Source organism: Cololabis saira, chromosome 15 (assembly GCF_033807715.1).
Source record: "Cololabis saira isolate AMF1-May2022 chromosome 15, fColSai1.1, whole genome shotgun sequence".
Lineage (NCBI taxonomy): Eukaryota > Metazoa > Chordata > Actinopteri > Beloniformes > Belonidae > Cololabis > Cololabis saira.
In genome coordinates, this window is record NC_084601.1 from 39,970,366 (window position 1) to 39,993,964 (window position 23,599).

The following is a 23,599-nucleotide window of genomic DNA, read 5'->3' on the forward strand; positions in this document are numbered from 1 at the left end:
AGACGTTTTTTGACACAGCTTGCCTTGCTAGCTTGCCTAGCTACCTAGTTGCTTAAATTAGCATAACATCCCATTACTAGTTAGAATGCAAAAAAAAAGATGCTTTTTATGTGTGTGTTAAAAACGCCTGTAAAAAAGTCATATTTTTTTAACCAATATTGGACAAAATATAGCAATACAATAAAAAAAGTTTCTCAATTGGTGTTTTATCCATTTCCCTAAATATAAAATCTTGAACATTGAAGATTTTGCATATAAACTGTACATTTTGACCATTATTGTGACCATATGCATGAATTGAGTATTTGAATGTTACAGCGCCTCCAGTGGTCACCAGCAAAAAAATCCAAGATGACAACACCCCTATTATTCCTCCTAGGGGTTCCTTCTAACAAAAAAATAAGGTTGTCAAACTTTACCCAGAAGCGTGAGCATAGTTATCAATCTTAGGGTTTGCCCCCTGACTATAAAGTAAATTATTGAAAGGGATGTGCGCTGTATTCACTAAATCAGTTTTAACATAACTCCTGGCAAGAAAGAGTTGGATGTTCAAAAATTATTCGAACAAAGACCCAACTACATTTCAATAAAAGCCCATTTAATGCACATTCCTAAATTCCTGCTCTTACTAATAATGCTGGTTGGTTATTTCCTGCTGAGCTGTTTTACAACAAAGACGCTTCAGAAAAGTGTTGTACTCTACGATCTACTGTTAGTCTGAGATTTGAAGAGAACTAAAAACAGAATGAAGAGATAGAGATTCACAATGTGAGAAAAATGAAATTCTACAGTTCTCAAATGCATTATGATTCAAAGTTAAAGATTAAAAATGTCCATCTTTGTACATTTAAAACCCGTAATTGGGCTGTTAACCTCTCGGTTCACGTCACCGTTCCCTGGATTCCTTCTTTGACATTCTGCTCACAGGTAATACACATTCTCATAAAGTGGAAATGAAAACGCAAAACCTGCAACTGCATCTTTTATAGAAATCACTGTGTGTCATGGCACAGCTGAGGTCTGTGTGCATGTGTCGTGGGCAGCAGACGGCTCACATAAATATAGATCTCTGAAAGGCAAGGCTGGTTTTGATGACAGGCTATTACGCTGAAACACTCGGCAGGAGCAGCCGCTGCCAATACTGTCCTTTAAACATTATGAGCTGCAGTAAAACGAAATGTTAACAGTAAAGTCAAGTAAGAAATGATATATCTCTTGGCTTGTAAATAGTTAGGTTTGGAAATAATTGGTCACAGAAATGCTTTGTAAGTACATACAGAAATACGAGCACCAGACTCTGATTAATGCGAGGTTACGGACTCAGAACCAAGTCCTGGATAAGGTTACCGTGTATCTTGTAAAGAAAGAAAAGTCAAACGGTGGAGATTTTAGTTTATTAAAAGGAGCATTTTGGATTTACAACAACCGTTGATCTAACATTAGATCAAAATTATGTGAATCAAAGATGTTTTGAGTGAGAACGGAGCAAAATGCATTACTGTCAGCACTTGGGCCTTTAACCTTCCCTTTAACCTAATCTGTTGCCTAGGAACAAGCGTCCAAAATCAAATGAAAATAAAAAAATAAATAAAAGGTCAGTATCGCAAAAACTTTAATAAATGGCATAATGAGTTTGTACGGTCCGTTAGTGCCAATCAGGCCGAGTGTTTGAAAGTTTGAACGATGTCTCTACGATAAAGTTCGGCCGAGCAATAAGCGTCCGAATTTTCACCTTTTTTTTGCTTTTTGGCAACTAGCGTTGCCACGGTAACCCCTATTACTGAGAAAAGTAATGGCCATCGAGGCACGATGGAGACGCATCTAACGATGTATGACATGTATCCGTAAACATTACGGTTCAGCCTACATTAATGGATAGTTTTTTTTTTCACCATGGTAAAAAACCCCATCCGAATGAATGGGGCCATTTGGCCTGGATTTTGACAAAAAATTTCCTTAAATCACAGCTTCATGAAATTTGAATATGTTGAAGGTCACAGCGTGCCGAGTCGGGGAACATTTGTACGATGTCTCTACGATAACCTGTTGCCTAGCAACAAGCATCCAAAGTCGGACTGAAAAAAAATAAAAAAAAGAAAGGTCATTATCACAAAAACTGTAATAATTGGCATAATGACGTTGTACGGTTTGTTAGTGCCAATCGGGCCGAGTGTTTGAAAGTTTGAACGATGTCTCTACGATAAAGTTCGGCCGAGCAATAAGCGTTCGAATTTTCGCCTTTTTTTTTGCTTTTTGGCATCTAGCGTTGCCACGGTAACGCTTTTGACTGAGAAAAGTAATGCCCATCGAGGCAAGTTGTAGACGCATCCAACGATGTATGCCATGCATGGGTGCACATTGCGGTTCGGGCCGTATTAACGGACGAAAAAAGAGTGCGGAATAATAAGAATAAGAAAAGGGAAACCTTTTCTGGAGACTAATATATCGTCTATATATTTTTTGGGGATTTTTTTCCCACATCAGTGCGGGGTCATGCTGTACACCCGCTGGTGCGCAGTGGGACTTTTGCGACTTTAGCTTGTTAGCAAAATGCTAGCAACATTGCCCTTTGGGCCATTCTGGACGATTGCAATATGGTCATGCCACTACTTGGTATGCCCATAATTAACAACAGGAACAACGTGATCAATAACGGCCTGGGATCTTGTGCACAAAGCAGAGAGCAAAGTTAACAAGAATAAACTAAACACAAGTTTCCAAAAAAACACAGAATCTCTAAAATAAAAAAATCAAACAACCTGATAATTGTTATAATACAAAAAGTCGGTTAGGTCTGTATTTGGTCTATTTCAGACCGATGTTGTTATTTTGTTCTTTGCATCTGTGCTTGTTTTTCTTCATCCACTCATCTTCCTCTCCAGTCCATTAAAAAGCGACACTGACTGCCACAAAATGTCAGGAGAGTGTGTGGGCTGTATTTCAAAGCAAAACAAAATTAAAGATGAATCAATTACATTTTTACTGGATAGATCTTTTTCATCTTGGATAGAGAATCATTCATTTCTCAACCTTTTGACACCATTTTCTTTTCATTTATTACAAGACTGATTTAATGACGCTTCATGCTTAAAACCCGGCCTGCCAAGTTTTAAAAAGAAAATGAAATGCAGGCAATTTCCCCATCTCTTAAATTCTGGACACCATTGAAGAAATATTCTTTTTTTTTTCAATTTTCTTTCAATTGCTCCTATAAACCCTTTATTTCCATTTACGCACACATTTGTCATCTCTTTTTAAAGTTGAGATATCTATAATATTTAAAATCAGGTTTTCCATCAGGGAAGTCCTGCTGGTTCACCTGGATCCTGGAAAAGCATCAGTTTTACACTTACAAAAAAAGTTCCCATCTAGAAATACACCCAGTATTCTTGAGCTAGTCAATACTATCTTATTTTGAGTAAAAATATCTCTGCAAATGGGGTAAGGAAAAATATATTGAATAGATGTCAAATAATTAGCAAAAAAAGTAACTTTCTTGAGACAGTTTTGTACTTTCTTAGAAAGGAGTTTTTGCAGCATAGACTTGGAATCAGCTTGAACTGGTTTTCTGACAAAAGCAGCTAAGTGCTTGTGAACATAAATGCATCCAAATGGATTTGGCAGGACTTTATACTCGATATTCAAAGATCTGTGGAATACATTTTTAGAGTACCAACAACTTAAGGCCATAATAAATAAAACATATAAAATTAGCCAATTAGACTTACAACTTCCCGCTAGGATAATACATTTATTGAATCTAAGCACTTTAAAGTTGTTATCAAAACTCTACAGGTTAGTGTCTAAACTGGACAATTCAGTCTCTCTCCCGATCTCCAAGTGGGAGGCGGATCTCTCTCTGAATACCGACCAGTTCTCTTGGTCACAAATATGCTTAAATACGTTTACTATGACTAAGAACCCAAACTTACAACTTATACAGTACAAAGTTCTTCATAGAATACACTATACTGGACAAAGGATGTTCCAGATGGGCTTTGTCACCTCTAATATCTGTTCACAGTGCACAGAGAAAACCCCAGATAATGATATGCATGCTTTATGGTTCTGCACACCGGTACAGAGGTTCTGGAAGGAGATTTGTGAGGTTTTATCCACATGGATCAACTACAGAATCCCAGTGTGCCCCACGGTATGTATATTAGGTCACCTGGGAGATATTCAAATGGAACCTAACTGGACACACCGGGTTCTCACTGCCTTATGTATCGCAAAGAAAACCATTCTAGTAAATTGGAAACAAAAGTCCAGTTTATGTATCAACCACTTTAGGAATCTTTTATCAGATCATATTAGTAGTGAGATAATGTCTGCCTCCACTGAACAACACTCGGATGAATTGCATTCTCTCTGGTAAAAAAAAAAAAAAAAAAAAAAAAAAAAGAAGATCTGTGGTAACTGAATTGCAGCTCTCCTGCTGATGTTTCCTTCTTTATTCGAAAACTACGCAACTGGATGTGGTTGTAATGAGAATTGTCCTGAGAACAACTGAATATGGTTATAAATTTTGGTATGAATGAAGCAACATACAGGGTTAGAACCCACAAACCAGTTTTTGTTAAGCCAGTGCTTAATTCTTGCTATCATTGGGCACAAGCAGTACTGGTGTTGAGGGGGGATGAGGGGGGATGAGGGGGGATGAACTTATTTGACAATTTTCACCAGTTTCAACAAAATTTTCACTTGAAATAAGTAGGAAAATCTGCCAGTGGGACAAGATTTATCTTCTCATTACAAGCAAAAAAAATCTTGTTCCACTGGCAGATTTTTCTACTTATTTCAAGTGAAAATCTACTTGAAACAGGTGAAAATTGTTGTTTTTTCCAGTGATGAGTCTTGTTTTAAGTGTAATGAGATTTTTTTTACTAAAATGAGACATTTTAACTAGAAATAAGACAAATATTCTTGTTAAGATTTTGAGTTTTTGCAGTGATCCATGTTACTTATCCTGTGAAGGACAGAGTCATATTGATAAGTTCAGAAAAGTGTTTTTATTGTTGTGTTTTGATGTATTTGATGTAAGCCCAGTGGATATTTAAAGCTTACAGAAGGCTGCATTTAACTGCTGCTATGTCATTCCTGCAGTATTTCTGCAGGTGTTTTGGTCACTGCTGTTATTTGTAATATATTATATTATTTGTAATCTGCACAAATTATCTGTCCCCATATGATAAAATCCACCATCCCCCCTGATTTATTTTTACAACTCGAGTACTGGGAACAAGCAACAAACTTCAGGGACACAGAGGTGACTGTGCTGCTTTTATTTTCATTACTTAACATTGAGGTTGACTGACAGGCAAGCCTCTTGAAAACGTTCCTGCTGTTCCGTTTCCTCTCTGCACATCTGTTCTTCCATCTTCCACTGCCCACGCTAATCCATGCATCGACACTTGTCGACACTCATTAGAAACAAGTCTGAGGCAGATGACAAGGCCAGACTCCGGCAAAACACAAGTCAAACCGGAGTGTGGATTTAATTCCTCCCAAACAGCTACACAGAGAATGTCATCTGATTAATGAATAACACAGTTATGGAAAGCCTTTTTTTCCCCATAGCCAAACCTCAACGAACCGAGACAACAGTCTAAACATAATTATGTTTCACATCAAGTAGGCTTTAAATAATTGGGCAGTAGAGTGGATATATTCTGGTGTCTATGACTGCAATTCTTCTTGTCAAATTTATATATTTTCCATTCTACTGCACTTTGCTTTGATTATTTAATATCTTCACAAATGCCAGAAAACAAAAGTCAAAGATGGGTTATGGAATTTTGTGCAGGTTTTACCAGCACAGTGTGCTGCACATGAACACTTTACATCTACAGTTGTTACAGGGAGGAGTCCAATGAGTCGAATTGTGGCTTTCTTTTGCTAACTGGATGATGGAGGTTAAACAACGACCAAACGGCAACCGGACTCCAACTGGAATTGTTACGTAATTGGGAATTAAAAGTTGCGTTCAGTATTGGTTCAATACGGAACGCAGTTTATTCCGTATTTCACAATTGTCCCATGCACGTCTGTCACACTCATGGACAACGAACTAACAATAATGAACATAATAAAGGACAGGATACATTAAAGACAGCAACATATGTTAGTTCGATCTCTGTTATTTATTGATGTCTTAATATAAAGGTGAAGGTTGGAAAATTTGAATATATTGCAAAAATTCATTCGTTTCAGTAAATTCAACTAAAGGTGAAACAAATATGTTATTTCCCACTACATGCAAAGTGAGATATTTCAAGCCTTTATTTGTTATAATTTTGATGATTATGGCTCACAGTTTATGAAAACCCCAAATAAAAAATCTCAAATTTGTTTTATTATTTATTAACATTTTGCAAAATCAATAAACAATTCAAAATTATAACAAATAAAGGCTTAAAATATCTTGCTTTGCATGTAATGAGACTATGTAACATATTAATTTCATCTTTTAAGTTGAATTATTAAAATAAATGAACTTTTACACCATATTCTAATGTTCCAACCTTCACCTGTAGTTATATTATACATCTTGACTGATGTGGACGTACATAGCATAAGAGCATCAGCTATTTCAGTTACTGGTATGGTTGGCTGTCCGTACAGTCATGCAAGTTCAATGCTATTAAAGCACTTCAAACTTTAAAGCAAAGCATTTCGTTTTTTCACATAAAATAAATACATTTCTATGCAGTTTAGAAGTTTTGGGGATTTCCCTTTTTTTGGCGCCTGCGCTGCTAAAATCACCTTATTTCTATTTCTGAAAGGTGGCAACCCTAACGCCACCAGAGTCCTGACAGATGTTGGCAGCTGGTAACTCTTGGCCAGCAGAAGGTCCCAGTAGAGGGGCTAGCTAGCTAGCCAAAGATCCTCCGGCCCCTGGCTATGCCGAGTAATCCTATCCATAAAAATGATGAACAGAACCACTGACCAAAGGGCAGCCCTGCCGAAGTCCAACATGCACTGGGAACAAGTCTGACTTACTCAATTCAATTCAATTTTATTTATATAGCATTTATTACAATATAAATTGTCTCTCCGCGCTTTCAATAGACCCAGAATATGATCCCCGAGCAATTACTACATAAACAATACGAACCAAGCTCCTACTCCAGTCATACGGAGCACGAACAGCCCTTAGCAGAGGGTTGAGGGTCCTCGATGAAAACGTCAGCTAAATGTGATGTGGCTGGACCTCCGTTGTTTGGGTTGGGTATTCTTTCACTGCATCATCCAATGCACCCCTCCTTCATTTGTCATTAGTTTTATTTTATCCACATTGGTAACAGGGGAGCACTTGCAGCTACAGTGCCTTGCGAAAGTATTTGCCCCCCTTGAACTTTGTGACCTTTTGCCACATTTCAGGCTTCAAACATAAATATATAAAACTATTTTTTTGTGAAGAATCAACAACAAGTGGGACACAATCATGAAGTGGAACGAAATGTATTGGATATTTCAAACTTTTTTAACAAATAAAAAACTCAAAAATTGGGCGTGTGAAGACACTGTGCACAGAAAATGAATTTGCTGCGCTATGGGATCTCTGCGGTCGCTCCTCCAGTCAATGCCGGCGAGGCTGTGCCAGTAACCGGCCCCGGTCCAAGCCAGAGAAGACGCACAGTTAACAAGAACCTCCGTGAGTTTGCAGTAGAAGAAACCATTGGGCAAGCACAGAGTGACATAGATGAAAAGACCGAGTTCAAGAGGTTATTTTACAGTGTCATCGATGCTGTGCAAGGAGAGATTGATGCAGGTCAGTGGTGTAAAGTAACAAAGTACAAGTACTTCGTTATTGTACTTAAGTAAGATTTTTGAGAATTTGTACTTTTATTGATACTTTCATTTTTCTGTACTTTTACTTTTACTTCGTTACATTTTCAAGGAAAAAATCGTACTTTTAATCCGCTATATTCAAAATTGGACATGTCGTTACTCGCTACAAATTAAAGTCTTACATTAAATGAAAATGTAGGCTATTGCTGTGAGAACCGCACAGCGGGGGCTGATTTATGGGTTTATAGGTTCTGCGTTACACCGGCGCAGAGCTACGGCGTCGGGTACGCGGCGACGCACACCCTACGCCGTAGCCTACGGCGTAAGGTGTGCGTCGATTTAACGCGGAACCATAAGGCGGACTTGAATTTTGTACTTTGCACTTTTTACTTTTGTACTTAGGAAACATTTTACACCATGTACTTTTGGTACTTTATTATATTTAATTTTTTTTTTTTTTTTTTTAAAGATTTTTTGGGCTCTAGTGGCCCTCTTTATTATATTTAATTTGAGGTACTTTTATACTTTTACTTGTGTAATGTTCTTAATGGGTACTTTTTACTTTTACTTAAGTAATTTTCAAGCAGAAAATTTGTACTTTTACTTAAGTACAATATTTTTGTACTTTTTCCACCTCTGATGCGCGTTTTGGAGAGCGCAGCAGCGAGCTCATAGGCGCACTGGCTGCTCTGGAACCAGAGGCCGAGAATAATTTCCTGGACCCATCAAAGATAACCCCTCTACTGGAATTAGCTGGAGCTGATGTGGTTGAATCTGAATATGCTGTGGCCCGTGAGTTCTTGGCAAGAAAATGACCGACACCCCGGTCCCCCCCGAAGATGGAAAATGGACAATAGCTAACATCCTTCGCACATTCCACTGTGCTCTCCAGGCTATGCCGACTGTTGTCACAGCATACATCCTTGCCCTAACTTTAGGAGCTTCCACAGCAGTATGTGAAAACGTATTTTCCACGCTCAAAAACGTGTTCTCGGAGCATCGGCGCAGTATGCTGCACAGACGCAAGGCCCAGCTGATTCAGCTCGTTTTTGAAAAGGACCTCACTCACAGGTTCAAGTCCCAGTGGAAGGATTCATTGATGAGGAGGTTCAGCTCGGAGAAACGCCGCCTCCCGCTGTGCTGACACGGGATGGACAGCGCTGCCTCCACTTAAAGTAGGATCAAAGTGCGTGTGCCTATGTGTATGTGTGAGCGCACGCGTGTGCGTAATGGAAATGCATATCCCTCTGTTGACTGTTTTAAAATGCAACCGCCGTGGTGCTTTTTCAATTTGAGAGACGATTCTGGTGTTACATCTATGTTGCATAGTCAAGTGTTTTGTGGATATTACTTCACGGTTTTGTGGATACTGCTTTGATGTTATGCTTAAAATTGCGAGGAATTATGCTATATAGGGTATATAGCTGGTCATATTTGCTGTTGGTTATGTTTAACGTGATAGTTACGTGTATCAGTGCTGTGCGAATATATGGCTGAAGTAGGGCTGTTCGATTAATCGATTTTAAATCGTAATCGCTATTATGTAATTAGAACGATGTTAAAACGTGAAAATCGTAAAATCGATTTTTCACTTTTTTAAAATTTTTTTTAAATTTATTTTTTTATTTTTTATTTATTTATTTATTTTTTTACCTTGTCTGCACACATATTAATGATTGATGGAAATACCTCTCAATACCTGCGACAAGTGCCCCATCGGAGAGGCTCTTTAGTGTAGGAGGGGGCGTTGTAACCATGGTGATATACTAACATGCCACCGGGTAGACCGGCTCGTGTTCCTTGCAAAAAACTTACAAATGTGAACAGCAAATGTAATGACTGACATTACACACCTCTACCTCCTTCATGGGTTGCATTATTATTTAGCATGCAAAGACCCAGTTTAGTTTAATTAGAAAATGTCTTGTTTTATTTAATTGGAAATATAACTTACTGTATGTTTGCAAGTGCTGATTTTTTTTTTCAGAGATAAAACTTTATATTTTATTATATTTTTTAAAACTTTTTTTAAACTTATTTTACAGAGTTTTGACCTTTATTCATTCATTTTTGGTTTAATAAGAGCAAAGTTTGCACTTAAAGCACAATGGGGCAAATGTTCAATAAAAAACACCATATTTGAAATCATTTCTTTGCCTTTTGTCAATTCACAAAATAATCGTAATCGTAATCGAAAATCGGATTTTGAGAGAAAAAAATCGAGATTTTATTTTTGGGCAAAATCGAACAGCCCTAGGCTGAAGTAATGGTGCCCCCCCATGCCGTTGATATGCCCCCTTAAGACTGAGGTCTGGCGGCGGGTCTGGTGGCAGTGAGGTGTCTAGAATGAATGTGACACTTTCAGTCTGAATGATCTTAGCGATCAGCCTGCACTCACCCAGGGGCATGCCGATGCCGTATCCCTTGGTGTCCAGGAGTCCTCCGATCTGCGTGAGGTTGCAGTTGAGACTGCGGTAGTACTCGTTCATCGTGCTCTCCATCAGGAACGCATACTTGGAGTTGAGGACGCGGGCGATGCCCTCCTCAGTGCTCTTCACAAACACACTCGGCTGCTTGGAATTCATGTAGTTCCACATCCGCTGGTACGTCTGGTACCGCGAATTCTGCAGGAGAAATAACAGAGAGTAAGTCAGGGATGCAAACTTAACAAACTCCTGCTGTCTCTTGAAAAAAAACAAAAAAAAAAACTAAAATACATTGTACAATTCTTGGTATTTGTTTTTGGCCTGGTGAGTTTCTGGGCAAGCAATTGAAGGAAATTAAAATAAATGTTTTTTTTCTTCATTCTATTAAACCAGGGGTCGGCAACCCTGAATATTTACAGTATTTACATGATGAAATATTTGAATTCTGGTATTGATAATCTACCTGTTCAATGTCTTTTTTGCATGAAATTCGTTCTTTTTAGTCAGTAAAAATACATATGTATGTACCTAAAAAAAAAAAAAAAAAAGAATGTTTTCTTTTTTCATTCTATTAAACCAGGGGTCGGCAACCCAACATGTTTTAGAGCCATATTGGACCAAAAACACAAAAAACAAATATGTCTGGAGCCGCAAAAATGAAAAGTCTTGTATAAGTCTTAGAATGAAGGCAACACATGCTGCATGTTTCTATATTAGTTGGGGGGGAAGATTTTTTTTTTATTATGAACTTCGAGAAAAAAGTCTAAATGTCGAGAAAAAAGTCAAAATGTCAAGATTAAAGTTGAAGTACATCTTGAAAAAAAAGTTGAAATGTTGAGAAAACAGTCGAAATGTTGAGAAAAACGTCGAAATGTCGAGGAAATAGTCAAAATTTCATGAAAAAAGTCGAAATGTAAAGAAAAGGTCGAAATGTCGAGAAAAAAGTCAGAATTTCGAGAAAAAAGTCAAAATTTCAAGAAAAAAGTCAAAATTTCAAGAAAAAAGTCTAAATGTAAAGAAAAAAATCGAAATGTTGAGAAAAAGGTCGAAATGTCAAGATTAAAAAGGAAAGGAAAAAGGAAGACAAAAAGAGGAAAAAAGGAAAAAAATAAAAAAGGAAAAAAAGAAGAAAAAAAAGAAAAAAGAAAAAAAGAAGAAAGAAAGGAAAAAAAGGTCAAACATTTTTGAAAAGCTCCAGGAGCCACTAGGGCGGCGCTAAAGAGCCGCATGCGGCTCTAAAGCCGCATGTTGCCGACCCCTGTATTAAACCATTACAACAGAAGGAGAGAGGAAAACATGATGCCATCAACAGAATTAACCTATTGATTTTATACTTCTGCTAATAGAAAATGGAAACACGAGGACTCCTGCCAAATACATAAACCCTATATTTGCTAATATTGCTTAATTGATGAAGAAAATGGCTGTAGATTCATGTTTTGCTCATAACTTTCATTGATTCATTGGGAAAGTAAATGTGTTAAAAGCTTTCTCGCCATGAAGAAGGTCATGGTGGATCCTCCGTGGATGGTTCCGTACTGGATGTTGGTTTGGTCGGCCAGGTCGTCCGGAGACTCGATGGGAACCTCCATCCTTTGGACGGTGAGAAACGCCGCCAGGTTGGCCGTGTAAGAGGAGATGATGATGAGCGTGAAGGCCCACCTGAGGAAGCAGAGAAGAAATGGTTTAACCTGGATTTACCTCGCAGAAATCTCAGACAAAAACCTTTTCCCCTCCCTCCTTTCATGAACAGCTGAGAGTGGAACGCAGGAGGGAGACGGATGGAGACGCTACAGAAAAAAACATCAGGAGTTTTCAGGTACAAAGCTGCAGCGACGCCTCCGCTGCAGAGGAAATAAAACAGCAGCGATAAGCAAGGGAATTAAGGAGGGAAGAGAGTTTTTGAAAGGGAGATGAGAGGAAGACGTAGGAAGATACGGAGCAGGGAAGAAGAGATACGTGGGGGGAGTGAGAATTCAGACAAAGTGTTCACTTAATAAGTCAAACTGGATTTGGGTTGTTGTAATTACATCTAATTAAGATCTAATTATAAAAATTGTGAACGTGAAACTTCTCAGCTGAGATTGACTCGGAGGAGTAATTAACTTTAATATGATGGAATTTTGGAAGTGAATGCACCAGCAGAGACAGAACAGTGACTAGTGTGAGCTGGAAGTCATTTGTGTAACTTGATAGCGAGGATGAGTCTCATATTTTTATTTAAAATTTTATTCTTTATTTAATTCAAAAAATAAAACAATCAATTCAATACAAATACAAATGTTCATAAATTGTGAATGAAAAGGGAGCAAAAAGAAGAAAAATCTTATCTAATCTGCCCCTTTTTCCAGGAAATGAATTCAAAAATAACATAAATTAAAAATAAAAAAAAACAACAACTAATTAAATAAAAAACTAAAATAAAATAAAATTACCGCCGTCTATGGGTATCAAACTTAACTAACATATTTCATAGGGGTGTAACGGTACATGTATTTGTATTGAACCGTTCGGTATAGCGTGTTCGGTTCGGAACGGAGGCGTACCGAACGAGTTTCCACACGGACATATTAAGTAGGGGCGCACGTTGTGGAGCAGAGCGCTGCTGCATCTACACATGCAGTTGTGCTCACACCGAGAAAGTATTAAGATTAAAGAAAAAAGCACTAACTTATGAAGAACTAAAGAGCTAAGCACATAATTGTGACAAGTCCAGTGTTTCCCCTACCATTGTTTAGGCCTGGCGGGGCCGCGGGCATATTATTATACATTATGGGATGTATAGAGTTTGTAGCCAGCCAACTATGGCGCCGGCCAAAAAAAGAAAAAATATTGCGGGCGACAGACAACATGATATAAAGAAATGTTTCTGCCAGGTACGTGTGTTTGTGTTTGCATGTGACGCTGCAGGGAAGCATGAAGGAAAAAACAGCCCGACGACACACAATGCGTCCGCAGGGTCCTAGCGCCGGCACACGTAGAGCCAATGTTATTTTGTGTGTGTGTAATAAACAACTAGCACGTTTATATTTTGCATTTTGTTTTCTTACTGTACCGAAAATGAACCGAACCGTGACGTCCAAGCCGAGGTACGTACCGAACCGAGATTTTTGTGTACCGTTACACCCCTAATATTTCATTATATTTCCTTAACATACAGGCTTTAATTGTTCTTTTGAATGTAATGTTTGATTTGGATTCTTTGTTTTCTTTATTCAGATTGTTCCATAAACTGATTCCTTTCACAGAAACACAACGTTCCATCAATTTAGTCCTGAATCTTGTTTTTTTTTTTTTTAAATCTCTGTTCCTTTTAAGTTATACTTGCTTTCTCTTTTTTCAAATCTTTTCTGAATGTTGATTGGTAAAGTTTTTTTATGAGCTTTAAACATAAGAATACTATAATCTACTAATTCATGAAATTTAAATTTCACATTTGTGGGAATATGAATGAGGATGAAATCAGAACCTTCTGAGCTGCTACGAGCTGCAGCCGGAGATAAAACCACAAGCAATTTTGCCAGAGCCCTTTTTTTTTTATATGTGAGAGCAATAACAACAAAGAGATGTAAAATATTAATTTACGACATTTGTAAATCCCCCCACATTTCCTGTTTTTATTCCAAAGAAGGTCCACCATCTGGTGTCAGACATCTGCGTCTAACTGACAGACGTGAGGGTCGTATAAATGTCCTCATTTCTGTCAGGAAAAATGAAGAATGTACGCTGCAAATAAATCATCAGAGAGACTGTAAATGATCCGACATGAAACAAAAATCACAGCTATAATAAAAAAACACACTTTTTTTCCTTCTTTTATACCAAACGTCAACAGTTTCTACTATACAGGACAGAAAATTAGAATATTGTGATAAAGTTCTTTATTTTCTGTAATGCAATTAAAAAAACAATTAAAGCTGCAAGCAGCGATGAACGGGCCCTCGCACTCACGGCCACCGCCCCCCATAAGTATCAGAAATGACACCACCCACGACTTCCTATGTCAAACCATTGAAAAGTTATAGCAGAAAAAAGGGACAACCAATCAGAAGAAGGGGCGGGGCTAATTCAAGCCAATGAAGGTCAAGGATTCCATACAGAATCTGATGACACCACCCACGACTCTCTATGTCAAACCATTCCAAAGTTATAGCAGAAAATCGGGACAACCAATCAGAAGAAGGGGCGGGGCTAATTAAGGCCAACGAAGCTTAAGGACTAATTACAGAGTCCCATGACACCACCCACGACTTCCTATGTCAAACCATTCAAAAGTTATAGCAGAAAAAAGGGACAGCCAATCAGAAGAAGGGGCGGGGCTAATTTAAGCCAATGAAGGTCAAGGACTCCATAAAGAATCTGATGACACCACCCACGACTTCCTATGTCAAACAATTAAAATGTTATAGCAGAAAAAGGGGACAACCAATGACAAGAAGGGGCGGGGCTAATTCATGCCAATGAAGGTCAAGGACTCCATACAGAATCTTATGACACCACCCAGGACTCTATATGTCAAACCATTCAAAAGTTATGGCAGGGGGCGCTGTTGAGCCGTTAGGCCACGCCCATTAATGCAAACCATGAAATATCAAATGTATCGCCAAGTCTGGCTTGCATGCAAAATTTGGTGACTTTTGTAGAACTATCAAATATGGACCAATCACATGAAGGGGGGGCGCGCCTTTTGGCGTCTAGCGTCGCCACGGTAACACTTTTGAAAGAGAAAAGTAATGCGTGGTGTCGCAGGATGTAGACGCACATTTTGATGTATAACACACCTGGGGGCACGTTACGGTTCGGGCTGAATTAACTGCCGAAGGAATGGCATAAATTTCGCCAAAATGACACAATGTATTCAAAATGGCCGACATCCTGTTCGGTTTCGGCCATGGCTCCAAGAGACTTTTCTTTAAGTTGTGCCATGATACAGGTGTGTAGCGATTTTCGTGCATGTACGTCAAACCGTATTGTGGGGCTTGAGGCACAAAGTTTTCTAGGGGGCGCTGTTGAGCCATTTTGCCACGCCCATTAATGCAAACCATGAAATATCAAATTTATCGCCAGGCCTGGCTTGCATGCCAAATTTGGTGCCTTTTGGGGAGCTATCAAATATGGACCAATCAGATGAAGGGGGGGTGCGCTTGTTGGCGTCTAGCGTCGCCACGGTAACACTTTCGAAAGAGAAAAGTAATGCGTGTAGTCGCAGGATGTAGACGCACATTTTGATGTATAACACACCTGGGGGCACGATACGGTTCGGGCTGAATTAACTCTCGAATGAATGGCATATATTGCTCCAAAATTACGCAATTAATTCAGAATGTTCAAAATGGCCGACTTCCTGTTCGGTTTCGGCTATGGCGCCAAGAGACTTTTCTTTTAGTTGCAACATGATACAGGTGTGTACCGATTTTCGTTCATGTACGTCAAACCGTATTATGGGGCTTGAGGCACAAAGTTTTTTCTGTCGAACCAATCAGATGAAGGGTGGGCTCGCTTTTTGGCGTCTAGCGTCGCCACGGTAACGCTTTTGAAAGAGAAAAGTAATGCGTGTTGTCGCAGGATGGAGACGCACATTTTGATGTATAACACACTTGGGGGCACGTTACGGTTCGGGCTGAATTAACTTTCGAAGGAATGGCATAAATTTCGCCAAAATGACACGACTAATTCAAAATGGCCGACATCCTGTTCGGTTTCGGGCATGACCCCAAGAGACTTTTCTTTAAGTTGTCCCATGATACAGGTGTGTACCGATTTTCGTGCATGTACGTCAAACCGTATCGTGGGGCTTGAGGCACAAAGTTTTCAAGGGGGCGCTGTTGAGCCATTTTGCCACGCCCATTAATGCAAACCTTTAAATATCAAATTTTTCGCCAGGCCTGACTAGGGTGCAAAATTTGGTGACTTTTTGGGCATGTTAAGGGGGGCAAAAAGGCCTTCACTTTGTCAGGAAAATAATAATAATAACTAGAAAATTTCTGGAAATTTTGATATGGGCATGCCCTACTGCCCATTCGTCCCCTCTCGCCGCTTTGGTTTAGGGCTGTAGTGTTTGTGTTCGGGGCGGTTCTATGTCAGTTTGAGGTGTTTACGGTTGTATTGCATTCATTCCTGTGCTCCCAATAGCTATTAATGGGGCGCGCTTTTTGCCGTCTAGCGTCCCCACTGTAACGCTTTTGACTGAGAAAAGTAATGCCCATCGAGGCACGATGGAGAAGCATCTAACGGTGTATGCCGTGCATGGGTGCACGTTCCGGTTCAGACTACGTTAACGGATAGGGTTTTTTTCCACCGTGGTAAAAAAAAACCATCCGAATGAATGGGGCCGTTTGGCATGGATTTTACATTAAAGCTTCCTTAAATCACAGCTTCATGAAATTGGAATATGTTGAAGATCACAGCGTGCCGAGTCGGGGAACATTTGTATCATGTCTCTACGATAATCTGTTGCCTAGCAACAAGCATCCAAAGTCAAACGGAAATTTAAAAAAAAAAGAAAGGTCAATATCGCAAAAACTTTAAAAGTTGGCATAATGAGGTTCTATGGTCCGTTAGTGCCAATCAGGCCGAGTGTTTGAAAGTTTGAACGATGTCTCTACGATAAAGTCCGGCCGAGCAATAAGCGTCTGAATTTTCGCCTTTTTTTTTGCTTTTTGGCATCTAGCGTTGCCACGGTAACACTTTTGACTGAGAAAAGTAATGCCCATTGAGGCACGATGGAGACGCATCCAACGATATATGCCATGCATGGGTGCACATTGCGGTCCGAGCAGCATTAGGTTTTTGTTGCCATGGTAACAAGCCCCATAGGATAGAATGGGACAATTTAGCTTCAATATCTCCAAAGCTGTAAACGACAGCGTAATGAGACCTCAGTATGGTGTAGTCCACATCAAGCTGAGTCTTTTAACGTTGGAACCAAGTCTCTACGATACTGCGTTGCCGCGCAACAAGCATCCGAAGTTCCATTAGCATCAAAATGAGAGGGGTGAAATATCTCAAAAACCGTAATAGCTAGCATGACGAGACTAAAATATGTTGCAGTACAAAGCGTCCCGGGTTGGTCAATGTTGTAATGATGTCTGTACGATAAACCGTTGCCTAGCAACAAGCGTCCAAAATAAAAGTGATTTTTTTTTTAAATTGAAAGTTAAATATCGCAAAAACCGTAATAACTAGCATGATGAAGTTGTATGGTCCTTTAAAGACTATCGGGCCGAGTGTTTCAAAGTTTGAACGATGTCTCTACGATAAAGTTCGGCCGAGCAATAAGCGCGGGAATTTTCGCCTTTTTTTTTGCTTTTCGGCAACTAGCGTTGCCACGGTAACCCCTATTACTGAGAAAAGTAATACCCATCGAATCACGATGGAGACGCATCCAACGATGTATGCCATGCATGGGTGCACGTTGCGGTTCGGGCCGTATTAACGGACGAAAAAAAGTGCGGAATAATAAGAATAATAATAACTAGAAAATTTCGGGAAATTTTGATATGGGCATGCCCTACGGCCCATTCGACCCCTCTCGCTGCTTTGGTTTGGGGCTGTAGTGGTTGTGTTCGGGGTGATTCTATGTCAGTTTGAGGTGTTTACGGTTGTATTGCATTCATTCCTGTGCTCCCAATAGTTTATAATGGGGTCCGCTTTTTGGCATCTAGCGCCCCCCATGGTGACACTTTTAACTGAAAAAAGTAATGCCCATCGAGGCAACATGGAGACGCATCTAACGATGTATGCCATGCATGGGTGCACGTTGCGGTTCAGGCTACATTAATGGATAGGTTTTTTTTCACTGTGGTAAAAATCCCCATCCGAATGAATGGGGCCATTTGGCGTGGATTTTGAGATAAAATTTCCTTAAATCACAGCTTCATGAAATTTGAATATGTGGAAGTCCACAGCGTGCCGAGTCAGGGAACATTTGTAGGATGTCTCTACGATAATCTGTTGCCTAGCAACAAGCGTCCAAAATCAAATGAAAATAAAACAATAAAATAAATGGTCAGTATCGCAAAAACTTTAATAAAAGGCATAATGAGTTTCTAGGGTTCGTTAGTACCAATCAGGCCGAGTGTTTGAAAGTTTGAACGATGTCTATACGATAAAGTCCGGCCGAACAATAAGCGTCTGAATTTTTGCCTTTTTTTTTTCTTTTTGGCATCTAGCGTTGCCACGGTAACACTTTTGACTGAGAAAAGTAATGCCCATCGAGGCCACGATGGAGACGCATCCAACGATGTATGAGATGCATGGGTACACATTGCGGTCCGGGCAGCATTAACAGATGGTTTATTCACATGCTCCCCCATACAAATGCATAGGTTTTTGTTGCCATGGTAACAAGCCCCATAGGATAGAATGGGAAAATTTGGCTTTAATATCTCAAAAGCTGTAAACGACAGCGTAATGAGACCTCAGTATGTTGTAGTCCACAGCAACCCGAGTCTTTTAACGTTGGAACAAAGTCTCTGCGATACCGCGTTGCCGCGCAACAAGCATCCGAAGTTCCGTTAGCATCAAAATGAACAATGTGGAATATCTCAAAAACCATAATAGCAATCATGACGAGACAAAAATTTGTTGCAGTACAAAGCGTCCCGGGTTGGTCAATGTTGTAATGATGTCTGTACGATAAACCGTTGCCTAGCAACAAGCGTCCAAAATAAAATGGATTTTTTTTTTAAATTGAAAGTTAAATATCGCAAAAACCGTAATAACTAGCATGATGAAGTTTTATGGTCCTTTAGTGACTATCGGGCCGAGTGTTTCAAAGTTTGAACGATGTCTCTACGATAAAGTTCGGCCGAGCAATAAGCGTGGGAATTTTCGCCTTTTTTTTTGCTTTTTGGCAACTAGCGTTGCCACGGTAACCCCTATTACGGAGAAAAGTAATGCCCATCGAATCACGATGGAGACGCATCCAACGGTGTATGCCATGCATGGGTGCACGTTGCGGTTCGGGCCGCATTAACGGACGAAAAAAAGTGCGGAATAAGAATAATAATAATAATAATAACTAGACAAAATTCCCGGGAAATTTTGAAGTGCCACGGACTACTGCCGGATGATCGCGGGGCTTATTTGCACCCATGAAGGTCAAGGACTCGATACAGATTCCAATGACACCACCCATGACTCTCTATGTCAAACCATTCAAAAGTTATTACAGAAAATATAGAACCGCTAACTGAACCGCTAACGGGATCGCTAACGGGATCTCTAACGGGACCGCTAATGGGACCGCTAACCGAGCCGCTAACGGGATCGCTAACCGAGCCGCTAACAACCGCTAACGGAACCGCTAACGGGACCGCTAATGGGATCGCTAACGGAACCGCTAACGGGATCGCTAACGGGATCGCTAACGGGATCGCTAACGGGATCGCTAACGGGATCGCTAACGGGATCGCTAACAACCGCTAACAGAACCGCTAACGGGACCGCTAACAGAACCGCTAACAGAACCGCTAACGGGATCGCTAACAACCGCTAGCGGAACCGCTAACGGGACCGCTAATGGGATTGCTAACGGGACCGCTAACGGGGTCGCTAACTGGACCGCTAACGGGATCGCTAACTGGACCGCTAACGGTACCGCTAACGGGATCGCTAACGGAATCGCTAACTGAACCGCTAACGGGACCGCTAACCGAGCCGCTAACGGGATTGCTAACCGAGCCGCTAATGGGATCGCTAACGGGACCGCTAACAACCGCTAACGGAACCGCTAACAGGACCGCTAACAGACCCGCTAACAGAACCGCTAACGGGATTGCTAACCGAGCCGCTAATGGGATCGCTAACGGGACCGCTAACAACCGCTAACGGAACCGCTAACAGGACCGCTAACAGACCCGCTAACAGAACCGCTAACGGGACCGCTAACGGGATCGCTAACAACCGCTAGCGGAACCGCTAACGGGACCGCTAATGGGGTCGCTAACTGGACCGCTAACGGGATCGCTAACTGGACCGCTAACGGGACCGCTAACGGGATCGCTAACGGAATCGCTAACTGAACCGCTAACGGGACCGCTAACGGGATCGCTAACAACCGCTAGCGGAACCGCTAACGGGACCGCTAACGGGGTCGCTAACTGGACCGCTAACGGGATCGCTAACTGGACCGCTAACGGGACCGCTAACGGGACCGCTAACGGGATCGCTAACGGAATCGCTAACTGAACCGCTAACGGGACCGCTAACCGAGCCGCTAACGGGATCGCTAACCAAGCCGCTAACGGGATCGCTAACAACCGCTAGCGGAACCGCTAACGGGACCGCTAACGGGGTCGCTAACTGGACCGCTAACGGGATCGCTAACTGGACCGCTAACGGGGCCGCTAACGGGATCGCTAACGGAATCGCTAACTGAACCGCTAACGGGACCGCTAACGGGATCACTAACAACCGCTAGCGGAACCGCTAACGGGACCGCTAACGGGGTCGCTAACTGGACCGCTAACGGGATCGCTAACTGGACCGCTAACGGGACCGCTAACGGGACCGCTAACGGGATCGCTAACGGAATCGCTAACTGAACCGCTAACGGGATCGCTAACAACCGCCAACGGGACCGCTAACGGGATTGCTAACGGGACCGCTAACGGGGTTGCTAACTGGACCGCTAACGGGATCGCTAACTGGACCGCTAACGGGACCGCTAACGGGATCGCTAACAGGACCGCTAACAGAACCGCTAACGGGACCGCTAACACCAATAACACTACCATCCCATAATAAACACCTACCATCCCATAATAACACTAACATCCCATAATAACACTAACATCCTATAAAAACACCTGCCATCCCATAATAACACTAACATCCTATAAAAACACCTGCCATCCCATAATAACACTAACATCCTATAAAAACACCTGACATCCCATAATAACACTAACATCCTATAAAAACACCTGTCATCCCATAATAACACTAACATCCTATAAAAACACCTGACATCCCATAATAACACTAACATCCTATAAAAACACCTGACATCCCATAATAACACCTATCGTGTGTGTGTGTGTGTGTGTGTGTGTGTGTGTGTGTGTGTGTGTGTGTGTGTGTGTGTGTGTGTGTGTGTGTGTTCATCTAAGGTTAAAAGGTCAGGGTTCAGATTTCTCCATTTTCCAGGTTATACTATGAATTCTGTACTGAGTGAGTCATGTGACCAGTTCTGGGTCAGTCTAATCAGTCAACAGCTGAGCTCTGGTTGCTAGGGGCAACAAGAACCTGATACAGAGGGAGCGGGAATGACTCAGCTGGATTTTTGGTTGTGACAAACCTGAAATCACTCCACTTTGCGCTCAAACCGTAGCTCTTAGCAGAAAAACGAAAACATTTTGAGAAACAGAGAACCTACCAGATTATCTAAATGTTATTTTCATACAGATATTCCTTAAAATGTGTTAGTAACGGCAATTCGAAAACAAAAATGAGATTTTTTTTAAGAAAACTTCATTTAACATGGGAGTCAATGAAGAGAGAGACAGGAACTGGCGTGTCTGTTGGCGCCCCCGTTAAAATTTTGTGCACACCACGCCTGTCAAAGTCACATTTTATAAATCACAACACCTATGTCTATATTCTGACCAAAAATTATCTGTCTACCTTTTACGGTTTGGCCGTGACCTCGAGTTACAAATAAGAAATCATGTTTTTTTTTCAGTGTAACTACACTCTAGCAAACTGACTCCCGTGCTCTAGATTTGAAAAAAAGTGATTTCCAGTCCTCGCTTGAGGGCTCATATCTTGAAAAGTGTACATTTTAGGAAAAAACTGTTTCGGGTTTGGAGAGAGAAGAGAAGTTTTCCTCCGTTTTGAAGTTTGAATGACGTTTCTACGTGCAAGTATGAGAAAGATACGTGACTCAGAAAAAAGGTGAATTTTGTCTTTTTTCTCGACATTTTCCCATCCGCTTTGAATGGCGCCATAGGAATACATAGGGAAAATGAGCTCCCCATTAGTTTGGAAATTTGGAAATGTTTTTGCACTTCGTGCAAAAACTATTCGTGCCATCGTTCTGAAAATCCACAGGACTGTAGTTAAATTCAGGGCCTACAACTTTCTAAATCGGTTCATAATTTTTCGAGTAACGGTGTGCGAGTGGTGAGGCCCCAAAGTTCACGCAATGCGTTCCGGATGGGGCAAAAAGCGCACGTTTGTGCACGTTGCGCAAAAACGTGCACGCCAATCGCTAATAAAAGTCATACCCATCGATTCCCGATTAAGGCGCACGTTTCTACGTTTTTACTTTTCGCGTTTTCTCAAAGCTGTAGGAGGAGTAGCCGGACAAAGTTTTTACGGAAGAATATATAATAAACTAGACAAAATTCCCGGGAAATTTTGAAGTGCCACGGACTACTGCCGGATGATCGCGGGGCTTATTTGCACCCATGAAGGTCAAGGACTCGATACAGATTCCAATGACACCACCCATGACTCTCTATGTCAAACCATTCAAAAGTTATTACAGAAAATATAGAACCGCTAACTGAACCGCTAACGGGATCGCTAACGGGACCGCTAACGGGACCGCTAACCGAGCCGCTAACGGGATCGCTAACCGAGCCGCTAACAACCGCTAACGGAACCGCTAACGGGACCGCTAACGGGACCGCTAACGGAACCGCTAACGGGACCGCTAACGGGACCGCTAACGGGACCGCTAACGGGATCGCTAACGGGATCGCTAACGGGATCGCTAACGGGACCGCTAACCGAGCCGCTAATGGGATCGCTAACGGGACCGCTAACAACCGCTAACAGAACCGCTAACGGGACCGCTAACAGAACCGCTAACAGAACCGCTAGCGGGATCGCTAACAACCGCTAGCGGAACCGCTAACGGGACCGCTAATGGGATTGCTAACGGGACCGCTAACGGGGTCGCTAACTGGACCGCTAACGGGATCGCTAACTGGACTGCTAACGGTACCGCTAACGGGATCGCTAACGGAATCGCTAACTGAACCGCTAATGGGACCGCTAACCGAGCCGCTAACGGGATTGCTAACCGAGCCGCTAATGGGATCGCTAACGGGACCGCTAACAACCGCTAACGGAACCGCTAACAGGACCGCTAACAGAACCGCTAACAGAACCGCTAACGGGACCGCTAACGGGATCGCTAACAACCGCTAGCGGAACCGCTAACGGGACCGCTAACGGGGTCGCTAACTGGACCGCTAACGGGATCGCTAACTGGACCGCTAACGGGACCGCTAACGGGATCGCTAACGGAATCGCTAACTGAACCGCTAACGGGACCGCTAACGGGATCGCTAACAACCGCTAGCGGAACCGCTAACGGGACCGCTAACGGGGTCGCTAACTGGACCGCTAACGGGATCGCTAACGGG

The 23,599-nt window shown here is 41.5% G+C and overlaps 1 protein-coding gene across 1 annotated transcript in view; it reads right to left on the reverse strand.

The window, feature by feature from the left end:
* LOC133460928 (glutamate receptor ionotropic, kainate 5-like) overlaps positions 1-23,599 on the reverse strand; it is a 96,959-nt gene that overhangs the window by 23,429 nt on the left and 49,931 nt on the right. The window contains exons 6-7 of the mRNA XM_061741641.1: positions 11,717-11,882; positions 10,193-10,418 (exon numbers count right to left, since the gene is read on the reverse strand). Coding sequence (XP_061597625.1) covers positions 10,193-10,418; positions 11,717-11,882 — 392 coding nt within the window. The remainder of the gene's footprint in view (positions 1-10,192; positions 10,419-11,716; positions 11,883-23,599) is intronic.